The sequence below is a fragment of the Pezoporus wallicus genome, unplaced genomic scaffold (genome assembly GCF_028554395.1).
Source record: "Pezoporus wallicus isolate ANWC-B61680 ecotype Strahan unplaced genomic scaffold, APGP_CSIRO_Pwel_v1 contig_5069, whole genome shotgun sequence".
NCBI lineage: Eukaryota > Metazoa > Chordata > Aves > Psittaciformes > Psittacidae > Pezoporus > Pezoporus wallicus.
The window spans coordinates 1,073,559-1,095,540 of NW_026642361.1; the positions used below are offsets into that span (position 1 = coordinate 1,073,559).

At 36.6% G+C, this 21,982-nt stretch overlaps 1 protein-coding gene across 2 annotated transcripts; it reads right to left on the minus strand.

The window, feature by feature from the left end:
• Positions 1 to 2,065: 2,065 nt before the first annotated feature.
• Positions 2,066 to 21,306, minus strand: ALX1 (ALX homeobox 1). Of its 2 annotated transcripts, XM_057429502.1 has the most exons (5): positions 21,170 to 21,306; positions 20,398 to 20,670; positions 17,902 to 18,206; positions 14,168 to 14,296; positions 2,066 to 2,710 (listed from the first exon to the last, which is right to left on the minus strand). In XM_057429502.1, the coding sequence occupies exons 2-5, from the start codon at positions 20,627 to 20,629 to the stop codon at positions 2,390 to 2,392; spliced, it is 987 nt and encodes a 328-aa protein (XP_057285485.1). In that variant the 5' UTR covers positions 20,630 to 20,670; positions 21,170 to 21,306; the 3' UTR covers positions 2,066 to 2,389. The 2 variants fall into 2 exon arrangements, with proteins under 2 accessions (XP_057285485.1, XP_057285484.1); XM_057429501.1 differs by lacking the exon at positions 21,170 to 21,306 and having other exon boundaries at positions 20,398 to 20,932.
• Between the last annotated feature and the right edge of the window lie 676 nt (positions 21,307 to 21,982).

The following is a 21,982-nucleotide window of genomic DNA, read 5'->3' on the forward strand; positions in this document are numbered from 1 at the left end:
TCCCGAGTATTCTGTCACTACAATAAATCCATAAGAATTGTTTAATTTTACTCTTGACATAAAAAGCCTTGTATAATGAGCACTTTTCTGGATTTCAGAAGAAAATAACAAAATAAAAATTTCAGAAGAAAATAATAAAATAAAAATAAAATAATAAATAGAATTCTGCTATCAAAATAAATAAGTAAACTGAAAAAGAGCCAACAATAAAAAAGGTTTGCAGTTTCCCAGGTAAACTTTTGCTTCTTTATCCACCAATGATGCTCTAACAAATATTATCTGGATATCTTTTTGACATGTTCTAAAAGCTATGCCTTAAAAAATTATTATGTTGAAACTGGAAAAAAAAAGAAAAGAGAGAGAGAAAAATTGGAACTGGAAACAGTTTGACTTGCTAAAACCCTTCTATTTCCATCACTTGCATGTCGTACAAGTGTCCACATAAAACTAGTATCTTTACCTATACTAATAAAATTATTTTTCCTTCAAATAATGTCTCATTTTCCTGCTGTCTAAACAGACCATAAAAAAAGGAAATAATAAATTCTAGACAGAATACTCTTTCCCAGTTCCTCAAGCCAAAGCTGAAGTTAATTTTTACAAAAAGAATAAAATCAGGAAACCACAAAGTAGAGTATACATATGTGATAAACTCTGAGGATATTACTAGTACAATTAAGGCAGCTTTCCTTTCTATCAGATGTGTAAAAATCTGCTGAAAAAATCTCATTTTCAAATTATCCTATCAGTTTCAAAGTTTGTTAATTCCACTGAAAGATTTCAGAACTAACCCATCCCCTAATTTTGTTTTAAAGTTTAGCCTCCTGAGTGGGAGCAGAGACAATCTGGGGGTTCCTGTGAGTTTGCTTTTGTGAGCACTGGTAGTTCTGCAGTTTCTGTGATGAAATCTACTTCCCTGATCTTCACTCCCCTCCCCAGTTCACCCTCTGCTCCTAACAAATAGCCAGAGAGAAAAGCAAGAAGGAGCAGGCGGTGCTCAGAGAGTTGTATCCTGTTCTAATCACAGCCATGCAAGTCCTTCTTTATTTCAATTAATTTACTTTGCCTTTATGAACCTGAGAGACTGACTGTTTCTTTCAAAGAGGCTGACATTTCACTCATCTGAAGGAGTTTGGAATGTGACAGGGGAAAGGGAGGAGAAGTAAATCAAAGCAGATAGCAATTCTCCAGATGTAAAGTATTTTTCTTCTCCTTTATTTTTTTTTTTCACCAGAAATGTCAGAAAGTCTGCTGACATTTTAATTCCTTTGTGATAGGCTGGGAGCTGAGAGCCAAATCCTGTTGCCACTGGAACTGAAAAGATTTTTCCTATCAATTTTAAAGGGAGCAAACACATTTTATACTCTAAAAAAAAAATGAAATGTACTCATAACATCTTGAGGTCAGTTACAGAATTAAACTGGTATGCCTTGTTAGATTTTTTTTTCAGTTTACCATAGCATAACAAAGAACAGTTAGTAAAACTGACTGAATTTGAAATAAGACTTTGCTGTTGTGCTTTCTGTCTAGTTCTGTATTCTGGTGAAAGTGACACAGTACTATTCCATGCTCTCTTCTAGTCATCTAAGTTTCAAGATGTCCAATCTGCAACCTTAAAGTTTCCTTTTAAACACTTTTTGATTTACATAATCTGTGCATGTCTTTGAAAACGCTATTAAACGCTGTGATCCTGCTTCTAGTGATATGTTTGGAAAAAAAAAAAAAAAATCTCATTACCTTCAATAGGAACACAGGTCCATAAAATAAAGGGTTAGCTTCTACTCTCATTACACTAGTTGTGTATTGATATAACTCCAGCGACTTTATAATATGCATTTTATAATATGCTGGCTCAGAGCAGCAGCAATGAGTTAGGTCTACAAATTCCACCTACAACATGAATGACCATATATTTCCTTCTCTGTGTGGTGTGTTTAGCGATTTACTTCATGGTTTTAGCATAATAAATTTATTTTCCTTTACAGAGTTGTTCCCTTATGAAGTATCCATTTGTAAAGCATTAAATTTGTACGCAGGACTGCTAAAAACCAACAGAGCAGACATATTTGTTTAATAGTTTTATTCTTTCTTGTAGGTTCTATAATCATATTTCATCAACTGGTACAACAAAACATATTTCTATATGAAAACCAAAACAAAGAGGGCTTGTTGAGCTTGTTGCATGGTAAATCTATTTGGTTTATTCTTGGTTTATTGTTAAATATTATACTGCATTTGTTTAAGCAAACATCATGTATATTGTGTTTTCTAGCATTCCACACAGAGCAGCTTATTGTTGTGTCCTTTAAATATGGGAAATAAAAATGTTTTCACCTTGCTATTAAAAAAATATAATTAAAAAAGGCAATTAAGAAAGGGTACTGCTATATTACATAGCCCAGGAAATATTGGCAGCATGCTCTTTGGCTTTCATCCGTAGAACTGCAATGCTTGAGGACCTCCTTTCAAACTCCGGCTTGGTTTCAAAAGCATGTCCATTGGTTGCCCCAGAAAGGAGAGAGTCAGTGAAAAAATTATTGAGGGGCACGTGGCTGAACTGATTCTGGTGGTTTGAAAAGCCTGTGTAGCCAGAATCTGTCCGGGGTGAATGGGAATAAGGTGTCATACAGGAGGATGTGTCTCGTGGTAGCATGCAGGAAGTAACCACAGAGCCACTAGCCGTATTCCCTGCCCACAGATTGTTCTGAATCTGGAACATATAAAATGAATAAGATTCAGTTTAGATAGTTCATCTTTTGTTTTCTGCAATGCTTAGTTTGCTTTACTTAATACATCCATTACTAATTCTTCTCTAAAACAAGCCAAAAGTTCTTAATTAGTTCTCTGCAATAGTACTAGAAAACACCAAGAAGACATTACCTGAGTCAAGAAGACCTTACTTGAATCAAAATACTAGATCATTCACTTAAAAGTAAGGGCTTCTGAATCCTATTTCTTGCTCTGTCATCTATTTGCTCTGTGGTTTTACCTGGAGCGTTTACCATTGGACCGCAGGTTGCCATCAGCCCAGCCAGTCAGTAAAATCAGTGGAAGCACCCAGCTGATTTCAAAGAAAAGGTGTCAAGAGAATGCACAGTATCATAGCTGTTTTCACTGTAAAAGCTTATATTCATCACAATTTCTTCTTATGATAATCATAGGAAACAATATAAAAGGGTGAACAAAACAAACCAGGATTTCTCAAGCGATAAAACCCAACAAGTATTTGCAAAATTAAATATTGAGAAGCCTCGTGTAATTGCTTGAAAACAAATTAATCCATAAGATACAGGCATGGTCGATAATACATCTGAGAGTTTTTCCTAAAGCTGCTTCAAAGATGGTTTTAAGCTAGAAATTCTTTCATGACGTTTTTATACAAAATTATATTTGAGGGCACTTTTTTTTCCAGTCTTAACTGGGTATGTTGTGCACCCCTGGAAAATGTTGCATGACAGACTAGGACACAAACTTTGTGGTTACCAGCAATGTCTGCTGAAGATCTGCAGTAACCATGTATTCAAGCTTTGATGTGTAATGCCTTCTATACTTGGCACCCACTTAAAGCTTTATTCCGAGTCTCAGGCTGTCTCCTATCATCTATGTATAGATGCTATTTATGGATAGGTATTTTTCACTTATTTCTCACAAGATGAATAGAGAGATTTTCAAGACCTAGCACAAGTCAGCTCCTGTCATTATCTGAGACCATGCATTCTTTCATTCCTCCTTTTTTCACTTTGATTTAACCAAATTTCTCAGTCAGCAGCTGTCCTGTTTTCTAAACTCTATATCCCACTATCAGTACTATATGGATATAATTTCTGGCATACTCTAACTTCCTCAGTCATTTCCCACTTGCACTCACCATTATACAAAATATAGCTTTATATTTCTTCTCCACTTTTACTTATATGTTTTTCCTGAATGTTGACTTTTTTTTAAATGTACAAATATCATTATACAAGACATTCGTAACTCTCATTCACAATACAGAACTTCTCAGCCAGTAACTACTTCCTTTTCTTTTTGTTTTACTTTGCAAAATTTGTCTTCATCCTAAGAATCTGTTGCCTGTTCATTATACCACTGCTCTGATGCACTGGGATTGAGCCCACATGTCTTTTTTCCCTTATATATGTTGGAGCAATTGAAATTACTCTTTGGTTAGCACTGTAAATTCCCACTTCAAACTTAAAGTTGTCTTCATGTTCCAAATCCATAGACGATGGAATCTTGTCTTTTAAGATATGTAGGTTATCTCTAGCTGAGTGAGGTTTTTTTCTGCCAAACTAAAGATCAAGGCACTATGAATTATGACAGACACACACATACACACACAGAGAGAATGAAAACATTTTTCTAGTGCTTAGTTTTGGGTTTTTTTCCCATTGTATTAGTACTTTGCAGCAATACATATACACCAAGCCACCAACAAGCTAAAGAGATAAATTATGGTTCACTGAACTAATCTAGCTGAGATCTAGTGCAGATAGGGAGGTAGAAATACAGTCTTATTTTAAAAGTTAATATTTTGAACACCTGTATTAGCAGGGGTCATCAGGAGCTCGCAAATTAATTTCAACCCCTTAGCAATTCCAGCAGCAAAAAAAAAAAAAGAACCAGTAGATGCTCCATTCTGGATTTCTTCCTCCCCAAAAGGCTGGGGAAAAGTCATGTGTTAGCAACACATCTCCCCAAAAGCCTGGTCAGCCCAACTCCTTGTTCACACCAATATGTATACGTACAGGCACACACATTTCCACAGCCACTCACGTGAATGCAGCCTGCCTTTCCACATACACACACTAGTTGGGCACACCTCAGACATCTGCTCCTGCATATCTTAGGTGGTCTGCTGAGAGGTAAGGGTGCCTGGGGAAAGAATATTGAGGAATTTTCTGCCTTCTTATCGGCCTCCTGGCATCTACAGGAGGAAAGAGAATCTAATGAGAGTTTCAGAACTTTCTAGTTCCCATCCTTCCTTCCTATTTTCAGCAGTTTTTAGAAGACTCTCAAACATCAACCCATGGGAAACTCTGAGGCTTGATATGATGCTCAGTTGCCTTAATTAACCCACCTGAGCCATTTTTGACTTATAATCAGACCTTTTCTTTTCAAATCTTTGTGGAACAGGTGGTTTATCTGGGGATTAAAGGACACATCTTATCTGGACCTACATGAACCATTGTGGTGCTCAAGAAAGTTTGTTGCATTGACCCACACATCTATTATGGCTCATAAGGCTTACTGACTTCTCAGACTTAATGAGTTTGGAGCTACAAGGCATGTGATTAGAGTGCAGAGGGGAGTAGTAAAAAAGATTGCAGCTGAAAGCCTGTAAAATCCAGAGTACACCTTCACTTTGCTTAAAAGCCCAAGCTGCACACATTCTGTCTCAATCATGAGCTGAGAAGATCAGAAAGCCAGTCATCCATGCAAAAATCACCTTGTTTTATTTTTTCCTTTTTTCAGGATCACTAGAAGTTTAAATTGTACTTTATTGTATCTCACAGTTACATATACGTTTCTTGCAGAAGCAGTGACAGATTAAGGAACTGTTTGGGTTTTCTATCCCTTTCTTCCTACAAAATGAGTCACCCATACCTATTTCCACGCTGTTCCATTTCAGTTTGTTTTGCTGGTACAGCTCTTTACAGAACTGAAACTGGGAGCCGATACAGCTAAAAAAGAATTCAGGGGAAGAAAATAGATAAAATTAAATATTTTAAACGCATGCACACAGAACCCCATTCTTTCTGATGCTATTTCCAGGCCTAATGATTAGTCTCGGAAACTTCACAACAGGATGAACTTGCCCAGGGAGAGACATGTTCATCTATGCAGCATCTAATAGAGGTAATAGAGGAGCTAATTCTGAAGAAGCAAACTCACACATGACAAAGTTTCACTTATCTGACTTACTAAGATTTCTTTCTCAGAAACAGTATGTCAAATGCTGCAGTTGCCCAGGCTGCACAGATATAATTATGTGAAGAATTTTAAAAAAAAAAATCTATTTAAATAGGAACACTCACGAGTTTTCCTTTAATACAGTCATGATGGGAAGACTGCAAAAGGTTCAGAGGCTCAGTCTGAAAGTGCCCAAAAGCCTATATGGTCTGGAGGTATCACAAAGTCACTCTTTCCTTCCATATTTCTAGTAGTTTGGAGTCCAGTAAACTAAGATTAGTACCACCAATTTTCCTGATATTTTTATCCTAGACAAATGTCTTTCAATTTAACTTCAGTGAGATTGCACAGGTGTAAATGAGAATTCAGTTGCAAATCCCAAAACATACCAATGTCTTGTTAAAGAAATATATGAACAAGTGATTCCTTCCTAAAATTTTCAAAGAGGTGCCTTAGGTTTCTTCCTCAGAGGAAGGAATCCAAAATAATAAACTTAATTTCAGAAATGCCACAAGATGCTAGGAAAGCTTTACATTTTCTCTCATGAGACAGTTACATGTTTCAAAAGAATCAGTCATAGTTTCAGTCATATCAACCTTTCTTCAGTCGGTTGAGTGACTTCACTTTTGATATTAGATTTTCATTTCTTAGCAAGGATTTACAATATAAATGTCTTGTAGTGAAATTTAGGTGCAGAAGGCATTCCTGTATTAAAAATTAATATAGTAATGTTTTACAATAAGTCAAAATTATAAGACCTTCTTTTGGTATGTTGGAAGGAAAAGGGACATTATGTACATGAATTTAAAGAAAATATTTTTCCTCTTAAACTCTTGTGTGATCCATGAACTATATAAAAGGCAATTCAGAGTCTGTGAATGAGGCTATACATACAGCACATCTCTGGTTTCTGTTAACATCACAAACAACTTGAGCTTTGCTCTTGTGGTTACCATGAAATTACCAGAGCCCTTCAATATATTTACCTACTGTAGGGTTTATACACAAACATACACACATGTACACACCCTTCCTGGTAGCAAAAAGAAGTAGGATTTCATAGCTGTGAGAGAGTTATGGTTGTTAACATGGTTATGATATCATTTCCTAAGTATATGACTTTCTGCTTGACACTGCAGAGGAAAATTAGCTGAGGTAATTGGTCACCCCACCTGGTGTCTTTTTTCCTCTTAAAATTTCAAGCTTCTGGAGCTTCAGCCGTCTTCCACAACACTTGAAGAAATCACATAAACTCAAATCTCCACATTTTCTGAGAGTCTTACTATCACTTACTCAGCTTTGGTTCTCCATCACCAAATGTGATGCTCATGCTATTTGAGCCACGTGCCTACCCAGACTGGAGTCTGTTTCCAGCATGAGGACACATGGCTTCTATTTGAGTGGACATATGTTTTATTGTTTCACATGGGAAACAAAATTATAATCTTTTTAAAATTTTCTAGATATGAAGTAATAAGTTGTTATTTGTGGTTTTATTATTATATTACATAATATGTATTATGTTGTGTCATGTTATACGCTATTATAATCAATCTAGCAAGTAATTAGAAACTAACATTGACTCTGTTTTCACAATGTTACTGGACATTGCAAGGGAGACAACAGTGGCACTAACTGAACAGTTAAGAAATTGCGTAATCATAGAAATCATGAATGTCAAAGAGGCTTATTTGCTAAACTTTTGTCACTCCTCTTTGTGTGAAGCAACAATCCTTGCACTGTGAGAAAACATGAAATCTATGCTTGCACAAAGAGCTACTTTAGGCAGATTAAATGCAATAGCTGTTAAACTGCTCAAAACTGCTAGTTTACAAGTCATGATCTGTAGGCTATTCCTAGTCCATCAACTCAACTCAATTAATTTGGTCTGTCATTTGCTACAATTTTTTTTTTTTACTGGAAGTCTCTTAAGAATGGAACCCAAATTATGGGCAGAGATTTACCTGTAATCCCTCGGTTTGAATCATAGATTCCCAGCATAATTTAAACTGAAAAGGACCTCTGGGATTTTATTCTACACCCTTGCTCACAGGTAACACTGAATTTAGATCAGGTTACTTATAGCCTATCTAGACAAGTTTTGAGTAGCTCTAGCTACAGGGATACAGCAACTTCCAGAAGCAGATTGTTCCAAGGCTTTGCCACTCTTGTATTTTAGACAAAAAGCTTTTTTGGTGTAATTTCTGATCACTTTTTAGGAGTAAATGGACCTAATGAACACGTGAAGATCATCCGTACTGGTTTGGGTTCAGGTACTTATGAAAGAGTTGCACACAACATTTTCAGATATGTCCATAAAATGCAAGTTTGCCCTTGGTAACAAGAGCCCCAATGTTACAGCTCTAAAATGTGGGATAGTCGCATTCAGTCCACATTTAGACCTTAAAAACAGCGACTAAAATAAAACCACGTTTCTTTGATTCCATGCTTAACAAGCTTGCTTAAGCGTAAAATAATACAGAATTCAAAAAGTCATCAATTTTTCATTCTTGTATAGGATGTTTTGTCTCTAAACTGTAACTTCTCCATACTGCAATTTCAGGGACAGTTATAATAAGAATTAATTATATTACACTTCTGTGATAAAGACAAAATTTCATACTTTAACAAATACTATTAAAAAGTTTCTATCTCAGAAAAAAATTGATTTGCCTTATAACTAAGCCCTAGGCAAAGTCACTCACACTTAAAGAAATACATGTTTCATAAAAAATGTAATAAAGCAGCAAACCAAATGTTGAGACTCTGAACAGGACCACATACAATGATGGTTTAGAATCAAAAAAAAAAAAAAAATTACAGTGCACAAACTACTTTGCGTGGAACAGACACCACCCAAAAAGATTAGAAGTGTTACTCTTGTTGAAAGATCAGCCACAGAAGTGCAACAGTCATCACATATGCAGCAAAGCAACATACCATGCAGGTGGTAGTCCAGGCTGAGCTCCACGCTGTCACAGTTAGACAGCATGAGTATATGATAAAACTTCTTTGAAGCTAGCTCAGATATGTCTACCACATCTACTCCTACTTAATCAGTGTACCCATAGCCTTAATGAACTATTGTGATTAACTGTCATTTATATGTCTACTACAGTTAAAAGAATTTTAAATTCATATAACATGTGGTGTCTAATATATGCCATATGAAAGATTTAATTGGACCATGTAACTTTGATTATTGCTAATGAGAATTGCCCATATGTACTAAGGCAAGAGCAGAACTGTAATGATGATCCAAGGACTTAGTACATAACACATGTATACTGATACCACTTCTACACTCTTTGATTGCCAAAACAAATCATATGATGTCATGATGTTCAACATATTTAATTTGATTTATCAGTCTGGTGGGTGAAATGTAAACTTCGGCCTCTTCCTTCTATATTTGAGGTTTCAGCATTCTCCCTTCTCTCTACACACCTTCCATATCGTTCCAGTTCCCCTACCTTTTAAATACTTTTGTCTCCTTGGGATTCCCACCTGCACTAGACTGCAATTTTCCATCAAAAAAGAAAAAAAAAGTTAAATTCAGTCCTATACAATTCTTGCCTGCATTTTCAAGTGAATAAAGGAAACAAACTATCATTTCACCCATGATAGTAAGAGGAAAAGTATAATGGTGTGACAAGAAAGACCCTTTCAAAGGAAGGACATGAAGTAGACTTGAAGAATAAGATAGAAAATGCAAAGTATGAAAATAGCCTAGGTGAGAAAAAACATTACCCTTTAGATCTGTTTTTCAAGGATACAATTTAATGTTTATTTACGTACTGATGCACTTTTATTTATAAAGATAAGACCCCATAGCAACTTTACAATACTTAAAGGGGGATTACAAAAAATCTAGAGAGGGACTTTTTTACCTTATACTTTAGGAAGAGAAAACATAATTGACCAGATTTTCACCAACTTTAAAAATAACCAATCTCTGGCATAAGAGATTTGGTTAAGTTTCCTAAACACAGATGTCTATCTGGCCACCAGCTGCCTCCCCTAAAGGATGCATATTTCGTGTAAGTCTCATTCATCAGCACTGTAAGTGTCTCGGATATCATAAGACATATTTAATAACACTAGAAACTGAATGTAGGTAACCGAATCAAGTACTACTTATGTACTAGCATTTACTGAGATGGGTTGAAGTAAACACCTCCATGAAGTAAATCTGCATTCATTTGCCAGCCAGTGTTGAGATGCTGCCTCTTAGCTTTCATACTATCAGCAGAATATTACTAGTTAATGAGTCTCAAAGTTTCTGGGACAAGATTTAACCAGTGAATTTTTTTTCTGAGTGTACTTAAGATGACTTAGACCACATGTTGCATCGGCAAGAGAAACTTGAAGCTTAAATACTGAAACTAATGAAGCTGAAATCTTTTACTAAAATGAATGAAAACTACTGTAAATTATATTTTCTTATAAAAAACTGATTTTCAGTATAATGTTTTCAAAAGTTAAGTATTTAATCTGAACGAAAACTTAACAATGTTGTGGTATTTTTAATGTTAAAGCCTAGAAAAAACACATGGAAAATAGATGATTGAAATATTGCACTAACTGTTCTCCTCTGCAATCCAGGTGTTACTAGAATAATTACTGGAAGGTGTGTATTTGCAGAATTAGAACAGTTTAGGAGATAGTGAACTTCTTGGCAGCCATCTGAGCAACCATTTTGCACAATAAGCAACATATAAAGTTAATATATTGTAAAAATAATTAGGGTTAGACTGAATTAACAAAGCAAACTATTATGACCGAGGTTTAAAAAAAAAAAGAAAGAAAAACACAATCAAAAACAAAACAACAAAACCTTAATTGTTTAGTACTATTTCAAAGATAAAAATGTACAATTTAATAGCAAAATCAGATCATATTATTGAAATTAGGGTTGGACCAGAACACCTCCAAAGGTCCCTCACCATCAACCATTCTCTGATTCAGAGCCAACCTTCTCTCTGCAATAAGCTGAAAAGATCATTTCCTTGTTGGAAATCCTTTTGGGTTTATATAGTTACATGATGCATAGCAGCATCATGTTCTTAATTTGTATTTGATGAAAATAATTGGTGAAGAGACTAAGCAGGGGTCTCCACATTCTCTGATGACTGCAAAAAAGACTGATGTTTTTGCTGGAATGTAAGTTAGATGTCTGCTTTGTGAACGTATCTGTGGTGGGATTCAAAGCAGATATCTTCAAGCTGCAAATTCCTATAATGCACACCAGAAAATCACATTTGTTCCTGTTCCTTCTGTCACACAGCAGTGAAGATCTCAGCTTGATTTAATTGTTTTTCAGCATTCATGCTGTGTTTTTTTGCCAGCAACAGGGAGTCTGTTTTTCCCCCATGTTAATAAAGGCTTCATAAATAACCTCTAGTGATCTGTGTTTTACAATCCCCAAGAAAAACTATTTACTCAAAAGTATGGCAAAGCTTGTCTAACATTTACTCATGTCAGTGTCACAATAAAAGTGCTTGTACATGGGGCATGGGGATGGGATTAAAAGATAAAAAGGATATTTGATTTCTTTTCTTGCATTAGCCACACTGAATGATTGAATTCTTTTGGAAATAAATCTATAATACTAAAGTAAAACATGCAAATAACAATTTTAAATATCTCTTTCTGCCTGAACTGTGGGATAGATAAATGAGTTTATAGTCAGTCATGTACTGTATATTTATTTTCCACAAGTGGACTTATAAATGGACAACTAGTTTAAAGGATTTGAATGTAGAGATGTTAGTGGTCATTGTTTTTAATACAGATTTTAATTGTTTCCACTATTCTCATTAGAAATGCTATGTATATGATACAGACATGTTTTTATTGAAGATGAAGATGTAAGAATGTGGAACTATGAAGAATTACCACCAGGTTAGCAAGAATGTGAACTTGCACTGACTGTTCTGTGATAATTGCCTGGACACCTCTTCATATTCCACTATACAGCAAAGTTGCTACCTTCTTCACTGAGAAGTAAAACACCTTGTTTTTATCATGTAGCCAAACTATGAATTCAAGTACTCAATTGAAATAGTCGATGTAAAGTTAACTCACACCTTGCTCCTGTTCATGAAGTATGGTACAAAAAACTTTCTTGTTCAGTTGACCAGACTCAATTATATGTTTATGCTTGTCTGTTTACTTGCAGTGTGTTAGTCTGTGGTTGTAGGTGAGTACTACATATTTATGTTTCTGAATGATTATGCATTTTATATCTCTACATATTTTAGAAATGCTTTATTTAAGATTATGGTACCAACATTTCCATTTCAATCTCCTGATTTTAAGAACTTATAAATTAATGATAGAAAGTTTTGCCAGGCTGAAAATTAATTGTCATCTGCCCAGGAAAGTATTTTTTTTGTTTTTTTTTTTTAATCATAAATAGAAAAGCAGTGAATTCACTCCTCATTTTATCAAACTGAAAGTACAAAGTAGGTATTTCATTGGGATTGGACTTTCATGAGTTATATTCTCATATAATTTAAAAAAGTGTTTATTCTTTTAAAAACATTCATTTTAAGACAACCATCTTCTGTCCTTACTAATGGATTGCATTATTCTATTATATTATGCTAATTAAACCTTCAGTGGGAAAAATTCTAGATTATGTCCTCCTAAAAATACAAGATGAGCTTGAAGATACAAAATGTAGTCTTGATTACCGAGTCAGGAATAGAAAGCCCAAATCTTAAGTACTATGCCTTGTATCATCTATTGTGATGCTATAGGTAAGTCAGGAAGGACTTCAAAAGATATTTGAACACCTTGAGTGACATCTGTGACTGACTGAGCACCTATGTCTTTGTGAGTCTGCCTAGGAGTGCTTAAGACCCTTTTGCACACCTCCACTTAGAAAGGTCTCAGCCAAGTGTTGGCTCCTCCTACTTAAACACCGAGTGTGTCATGCAACAGTTGCTGATGCAATCTGGGCTAATGCACTTTATGTAAGAAAACCAGTCAAACATAAATGCCACCAAATCTGAAATGGTTGTGCTCATATTCTGAGCTGCTGCAACACAAACTAGCCTCGGCCCAGGCACCAATACTAGTAACATGCAACCTCTTCAGACTAAAAGCATTTTAGGCTAACTAGATGATGCACAGGCCCAAGGCCTCTGTTTCAAAGCTAGTTACATTCAGCCAATGTAGAGCATGCCCAAAGCAAGCCCACACAGAGCATGAGTGTATTCTTAAGGCTGTCAGAGACCTTGCTTCCTAATGAACTAGAGGAGCATCTGGACACAAGCAGTGGAATGACTACCACAGGGACCTATATAAAATTTCTGCTTTGTACGGTACCTTTTTTTTTCTTAATTATGTGGTAAAAGCAATGGGAAGATAAAGACATGGAAAACAATACTTCAAAATAAAGGTATTCAATGTACTAAATCAAGCAAGCAGAAAAACAATAGCAGAGAGGGAGGCAAGGCAGTCAATCAAAGGACTGGAGAACAGAGACAGAAAATTATGATCTTATTACAGAGTATGCCTTACTATATACTAACAGAGCACAGAAAAAGAAAAAATAAAAAAATTAAACTGCTACTATCTAAAAGAGCTTTCTTGTCTCTCTAGCTCTCTCTCAGCCATATGCACTCAATTTTCATTGCATGTGGCCATAATATTGTTTCATGCCAGTAGAAGACTTGTTGCATTTAATGGTCTATTGAGGTCCGTAAAGAAATGGTGCATGATTAATACATCAGAAGGAAGTTGTCTATAGATCACATGGTTTACACTTCATCTTACCAAAGCAGAGGAGACCAGAGTTGTTAAGACACTTTTGCCTGTGATTATAAATAGCCCAGAAGGGAAATCCTGATCTTATTGTGGTCAAAATTACATCATTCTTGTCAATATCATGTCTCTAATCTTCACTCAGAATTTGTGATGAACCTAAATGTGATTCAAATCCCCACACAGTTTTATGTGCAGAAAAGGCTTAGCTGTATAACTATATTGCCAGCCATTTTCAGTACATAAATGACATAAAATTCTGCAGCTCCTAAACCTGCTGTTTAAAAAATACTTATTTCAAAAGTTAATTATTCAAATTAGATGATAGAACTATTGTTCACAGGGGCAGGTCCTGTAAGTGTCTAAAGAACACAGAAAACTAAATACACAAAAGTTTTCATTCATCTTGTGTGTATTGTGTGCCTGGGGATGGAAGAGAAGGTAAATGTAGAACCAAAGTACTACTTGGATTTTGCCATACCTGAGGATAGCTGTCAGTCCTTGGAAGAACAGATATATCATAGGTGGCAGCAAAATGGCTCTTAGCTTGCTGGATCTGACCATAGCGTTCTCTTTTCCTCCATTTTGCTCTTCTGTTCTGGAACCAAACCTATAGCATATGAGGAAATAATCATCAAGATAAACTTAATTACATACTGTGCAAACAGTCTTAGGAAAATCCAAGAGGTTTTTGGACAGTAGCTTTTTTATCTAAGATAAAAACGGTAGCTGTTTATCTAGGAAAAAGAAGTTCTCCACTTGTGGATGAATTTCTTATAGTTTCAACCTTTTCAGTGTCAGACCTATTGGAATTATTTCTGGCTATTTTAAAAATATGCACTTTTTCCTTTCTAAAGTGCCAAAAAAAAGAGAAACAAAAAAGATCAGTCTGTCAGACAGTGATAATTCTGACAGAGTTCAGTTCTGTAGAGGAAAATTACCAAGTAGTAACAAGTCAAATTTTAAAGAAATTTAAGAAACTTACTCTTACTTTCATACGCCCACGCATTAGGTATGACTATAATGTGATCTACCTCCTAAAGGTATACATAATTATCAAGAGTAGTGATGAAAAGGCAGGTTAAGCTGGTAGCAGGACAGTAGTCTGTACTGCAGAAAAAGATTCTATAAGGAAAACTAACAGGGAAGGAAGATAATAAAAAAATCATGCGAACAGTTTTAAAACTGTTGTGCCATTTTTTCACATTTGTTTAGGTGATATCTGTTTCTGACAATGGAAAACTAAAGAACAGCACTTTGTATTTAGACCATGAAATAATTTAGACCCCAAACAATGCCTTCTTGTCAACTGAAAGCTATTTTCTTTATGCTTCAATAACATTTGGGCTGTTCTGTAATATTTTGAGCATCTGGTGTTACCTCGAAACCTATTACATGCACAGTTCTTGCTGTGCTGATATCTGTCATTGTTTTGTTATCTTCAAAAAAACTTTCCTTTTTCCTTTCAAACAGTTTAGTTTGGGCTGGCTAAGACTTACCCTGATAAATTAAAGAGATTGCGAAGAAAAGTAGCTGTTGCTTTATAAAAAGTAATATTATCCAGCTAAAACTTTGTTGTTCAGCTATGAGCAATTTCTTTAAAAGAAGTTACACTACTAACAGTAATATATACATGAAGAGATTTTTGTTTTATGTATAGACACTGCCTGTGAATCCCATTTTGAGGGATTTTTTCTGATCCCTGCTGGTGCAATATTTAAAATAACTGTTTCATTTATAATTCAGTTTTTGCCTTGATCTTTGAAGAATTCAACTGTCCTTTGATTCTGCTTAAGCAGCCAGGGCATAAATTTCCTCATTTTAATTCCCAAGGACTCGTTGCTAATTTAGTATGTGTAATCCTTTAAAATGTACTCGGCAATCAAAGCAAGGTCCATGCACGTAACTACTGAGTATATATTGCTAGGGAGCTTGTTGGTAAGTTTGTATTATTTACAACTCCTGAGGCTCAGCAAAAAGAAAAGAAAATGAAGAAAAAAATCTGTCTCCACAGAAGGCATCAAAAACACACTAAGAGGATTTAGTCATGAGACTCTTTCATTGAAAAAAGACCTTGACAACCTCCTTAAAATGGGTGCCAATTACTTCACTGACATGCAGCAGGAAAGAGAACAACTTAGATAAATTAGGTTCAGGTTGGCTCTCTCTGCATGTATGCAGGACAAATATTAAACTGGATGTTGATGAAATGGCGGTGAAGGGAAATGTGGGTAAGGTATCCAGCTGATCACTCTGGTAAACTAAATCAATCAATTTGCTTGAATTCATAGTAACCAAATCAGAAAAAAAAAAAAAAGGCACACATTTCTTTCCTTTGACAATCCCCCAAAATGTTTCTGTTTACATCACTTTACTAGAAACTGACTCTTGGCAGAGATAAAATAACCATGTGCCTCCACAAAGCAATGTAAAAATCTGCTGCTTGTTATCCTTGAATTGCCAGATGCTTGCTTCTAATGACGTAAGGTCTTTTAAATTGCTTAATCTTGTGATGGAATACTGTTGCTACTCTGGATAAAAATGATCACCATTTCCTTTCATATTTACTGTATGAGAAATGCAAAGATCAGTTGTCTTTTAAGAAAGAAGAGAACATGTTTAAATAAAATAGAAACAATCTGTGAAAGTCTGATGCAGACACACCTGGTTTTACATTTACTCTATTATTTTTAATACTTTTACCATACAAAGCTTCTAAAACTTGGAAAATGTGACAAAAAGTCAGTTGACACATTTTAGCCCAATTTCCCCCTCCCTGTTCTGATTAATAATGTTTTCTTGGAGTAGTTTTCATTATCCCAGAACCACGTATTTCTAAGAACAGTGTTTTAACATCGTGCAAGCTTCTTTTTTTTTTTTTTTTTAATCTAGACTAAATGTGAATGAATGGAGGTCATACTTGGAAAACTGTACAAAATTCAGAGGGAGAGGGATTGCACAGAGTCTGAAGAGTTAAAAGCCGCTGAACTAAATTCCACCAGCATCAGCAATATTCTATCGATGTAACTGACACATAATTTTGCCCTCTATTTTCCAGTAACAGTGAACATGCTGTCTGCTTGTATAGATATGAAAAGAACACTTCTTTATGAAATTAATTAGCTGATTTAGTTTCTGAAAGTGATCCTGGTTTAAATTCAGTTGCATGCATGTGCACGGACGTCTATTTCTTTATATACATGTGTGCATGCGTCTGATTACAAGTTGTGAAGTTGTTATCATATTCAAGTCTCTAAATTAAAAAAATTCATCCCAGTCTGTAAGAATTGACAGAGCTGCTATACCCCAAACTGAAATGATGAGTATTACCAGAATAGAGAAATCCCTAAAAATAGGATAAGCTCACAAAATGCAGCTCATACCCTTTTCTAAGGGAAGATCTCTAAATGGGGAAAGGGCTGTATTTCCTGGATATTTAGCTTCTTTTCCCACCATTATATATCCAAAGCCATAAATATTGTTGAGATTACTCCACTGAATGCACATACTGAATGAATCAACTCTGTACGCAGTTAAGACACTCAAACACTGCACTAAGCAGTCAACAGTACGTTTTGTTCCAAAACTTAGAATAACGTTATCTATCGGATATGCAAGTTTAAAAAAGCAGAAAATATACTTCCCAATTTTGTTAAGCTTATTCCATGCTACAGAAGTGAAATGATAACGTCCTTGCTCTACACAAGACACAAACACACACATACACATGTATTTATATAGATTTATCTATGTGCAGTTTCAATACATACTGTTTGGATTCAATTAAGGAATTTGATTCCTATTTAAATAGTGCTTTCCATGCTGCAACACACAGAGAATCCTCTGTGTCCAAGTTCTGCATTGTCAATCTAAACTACATGCAACTCTTTAATGGGATCTTTACATGCAACACTTTATGTAATCATTGCCTAGAACTCTGACAGTAAAGCAGGACTACCAGAGAGCAAGATTGTTTTACTATTGATGTTGTTTTCTCATCCTTTAAACAAGTTTCTAAAATAGCCCCACAAACCATTAAAAAAAACTGACAAATTGTTTTAGTATTGCAGCATAACAGCTCACATCCATAAAGAAATAAAGCAAAATGAGCTATTTACTTTAGCTTTATAGGCTTTTGTACAGTCCCCAAGGGTGTCATTTACCAATTCCTACAATGCACAACTTGTCATGGAAATGCTGAAGCTGGGTTCCTACCTGGACTCTGGCCTCAGTGAGCTCTGTTCTCAGAGCTAGCTGTTCTCTTACATAGACATCAGGGTAGTGAGTTTTCTGGAATACTTTCTCCAGTTCCTCCAGCTGCAAACTGGTGAAAGTTGTTCTGTGTCTCCTTTTCTTGCTGCTGGAGACATTGCTGTCACACTTATCACCAAGTTCATCCAGTTCCCCCTTCTCCTGCATCCCTTTCACCGGAGACATCCTGAGATTGTTGCAATTGTCCATGGGCCTGCTCATCTCTGTGTGAAGAGGCTGTCCTTCTACTTTAGTAATCCCATAGTTCACTGTATGTAAGGTAGGGGAGGGAAATAACTAGTTAAAGGGGAGGCTTTAGATTCAAGAGTTTATATAAAACAGTTTCACAAGGAACCAGATTCTATGTGGCTGCATATTTCTATGCAAGATCGTGGAAAAGGAATCTGGAATATTAACTACATGTGGAGTAGAAGTACTAAATCACATTGAATTTTAACAGAGAACTGTATCTGAAAATATAATCTAAAGTCTTTCAGTGTAAGGAGACTGCATGAGAGTACTTGAACATTTTTGCTATGCCACAGAAGTAGTTAATAATCCATGAAATCACCTTCAACTGGTTTTGCACAGATAAGGAATCTTAGCCTAAAACAGATTTTCCTGTAAGTGGCATAAAGCTATTGACAAACATGCCTTTAAACTTGGAGGTAGATATAAAAAAGAACCCAAACCTTACTTCTATGAAAACAGAAAATAACTGTGAAGCAAACTAAATAACTGTAAACTGACAATTCAAGAAGCAAATGAAACAGAAAATTAATTTCACTTTAAAAACTCAGTAGATTCCATATACCTTTTCTTGGATTTGTAAAGTGGAATTGTTTCCAATTAAGTTTGTTATGGTTACAAAATACAGAGGGCTTCTGCAAAATGTTAACTTATTAAAAGAGATTGTTTCATATACATTGTATAAGGATTGTGGGAACTATTTGGTTTTAGGTAAAATCTGAGTGGTAGAGATAAGAAATATTCCTCTGTAGCTTCTTAATAAGAAATGAAAACATTCCTTTATGATTTATTTTATTTTTACATATCTCACATCACTGAAAAAAGTCATGTGATACATTACAGGATTCAAAAAAGCAGGGTTTTTTTGCCCTTCTCTCTCAAAACAGGCAAAAAAAAAGTTTAAAACTGTTGAAATTAAAATACAAATATGGCATGTAACATACAACGAGAAGTTTGCTTTGGGATATTCTCAGTAATTTCTTTCAGTCCGACCTCATTTTAACCAAACACAATTTTTAGATACTTACCATAGGAAATGCCCCAAAGCCCCCAAGGCACACAGTAAATGAGCTAATTAGGAAAAAATTCAGTGTATAAATTTTCTACAGGGACTTATTTTGGTTGCACTTGCAAGAATCTGTCCTTATTTCTTACAAAGAGCTTGATAAAAAAATGATGTTCTCAAAACAAATATTTCAGTGCCCAAGATGAAGTTGCTACTCTCATTATTTCAGCTGATCTCAACTATGTTTTCCGATTCTGCTGGGAAAATATTTTTGAAATTAACTTTTTCTGTACATAATTTTCATCGTGGTGGAATAATGGGACAAATTAAATTTTAAAAGTTTCAAAAATACAATATTCTACATCTTCCTTACCGATGAGCTGGGGGGGGGGGAATAATTATATATATTTAATACTGTTGCTTGAATCGGATAAGTCGTTTTCGGTCACTGTGAAGAGTCACCATTATGGATTATTCGGTAACACAGCAGGAAAAAAAAGAAAAGAAAACCCCACTATATTACCCTCGCAGGGCGTTATTTGAAAGACATGACTAAGTGACCTCCCATTCCCACCCTGTAGCCGTATCCGCCGGCCAGGAGCCTTCTGTGCCGCTGTCCCGCAGACACCGACACCGGCGCTGCAGTTTCCAGCCACTTCGCTGGGTGAAAACACCGGTCCCGATCCCCAGGGCCGCGGAGAGCCCCGAGCCCCCACCGGCCACCTCCCCTCGGACACCGCGGGGCAGCTGCGGTCGTTCCCTGCCCTTTTGCTCTCCCGCCGGCTCGTCAGTCTGTCGGTAGTTCCCCTGGGCGGGCGGCCCCGGATCCCGGCGGGCCGTGCCTGTGCGCTCAGGGTTGTGCTATCGGCATCCTGCCGCTCCCGCCTGGTCCCAGGGCCGGCAGGAAGGGCAGCAGAGGGAGAGGCAGCGCCAGCAGACCAGCAAGGAAAGAGCCTTTTGAAATAGGAGATGGCCTTTTTCTGGTGGTGGTATTATTAGTATTATTAATATTACTGATATTACTGTTGCTGTGATTACTATTATTATTGTTGTTATTATTATTATTATTTGCTATCTGACAGCCTCTCGCATTCCAGCATCCAGGGGCTGTGCAGCTGCTTTTGGTCTCCCATGGAAGAAGCCCCCCAACCTCCCCTGCATATCTCCAGGGAGGGCAAAGCGCAGGAGCAAGAGTGGCAACTCACCGTTGTTGTCCTGGCAGGGTGATGTCCTCTCCAGCCTTACATGATGCTCAGCCCTTTGCAGAGGGTTAAAGGCCTGCACACATTTGCTGCCTGTCGTTTTGCTATAAAAGGACTCATTGTCCAAAGTTTCCATAACGTGCTCCAAAGTGCCTCCTGCTCCCATGTAAAAGTCACTGTTCTTGCTCGCCTGGCTCTTCAGGGCAAACTTCTCACTCAGAAAATCCATAATCATCTAAGGCTGCTTGAGAGCCTCTTCCGTAGACAGAGGCTGGACTGTGAGCAAGGGAGGGAGGGAAAGTGGGTGAGTGGATGGGAGGGAAGAAAGGAGGGAGTGAAAGACGTTCAGAGCTCAGGGAGCCGGTTTGCTTCTGAGCCTTTGATTTGTCTTGTCTTGAAAAGGGGAACCCGAAGTTGCTCTTATATCTTGAAGCTCAGCAGGGCTCCTTATGCAACCTCCCATTTCTAATGAATATGAAAATAGGCAAGCCGTGTAACTCCACCCCAGGTCCCCCAAGACCTAATCCCAACACAGGAGGGAGTTCCAGGCCCATTTTCGACAGACAGATCCGTTTCAGACAGACAAACGCACACAAGCGTGCCAGGAGAGTGAGAGGAGACAGGGAGGGTGGGAGGAGGACGCCTGAAAAGGACACTTCTCCGCAACTTATTCACATTCTCCAGAGACTGTGGAAAGAAAGTAATCCCTCGTTTCCCTCCCTCTACCCCCAGCTCCCCGAGAGGCTTAGAGCAAGGTAATTTCAAGGCCACGTACCCTGAAGTAAAGGATCTTCTCTAATCAGTTTGACTGATACATCGGTAGCTGCAGTCCTGTTCTCCAGTGTTGTAAAATTAAGAACCGGTGTTCGTTATTTATTGAACAACTCAGAAGTTTGGTCCTAGAATAAAAAAAAAAAAAAAGAAATATTACAGGCAGCTGTTTGTGTAGATGGAACAGAATATAGAGGAACTTAAAAATAGAAATCTCTCACATCAGAAACCGGCCTGAAAGGGAATTTGGCTGCTGTCAAACAGACCTCCAGTCTGCCTCTGTGTGGGTGTGTAAAGTGGCTAAAATGGGACCTTTATTTTAAATCTCCTGAAATATTATCACTACCGACTTGAAAACAAAACAGAACAATGCAACAAAAAACACCAACAAAACAAAACACACACACAAAAGCAAAAAAAAAAAAAAAAAAGAAAAAAAAAAGCAGTTTCTAAATGAAAATATTGAAACAATAGTCTTAAGTAATAAAAAGAAAAATAAATGAGCAATATATGCATGCAATCCTATGTATTGAAAATCGGGTGGTTTTCACCTAAAGTGTGAGCTTCGAAGTGATCAATTCCTTGGTCCTTTCACACATAGACAGAATTTAAAACACAGGCAAGAGAGAGATAGGAAACTACTTAGAGAAGGCCTACATTCTAGAGAGGAGCTGCTCCTTGCTTCCCAGTGAAAGGAGTAATCGTTGGAGTAAAGTAACACCGAGTCTGCAATCAATTCGGATTAGTATTTCAGCATCGTAGGCCCGAGCTTGTCTCTTCTGTTAAGGCTATTTCAGAAATCAGTTCAGTGGCCCTT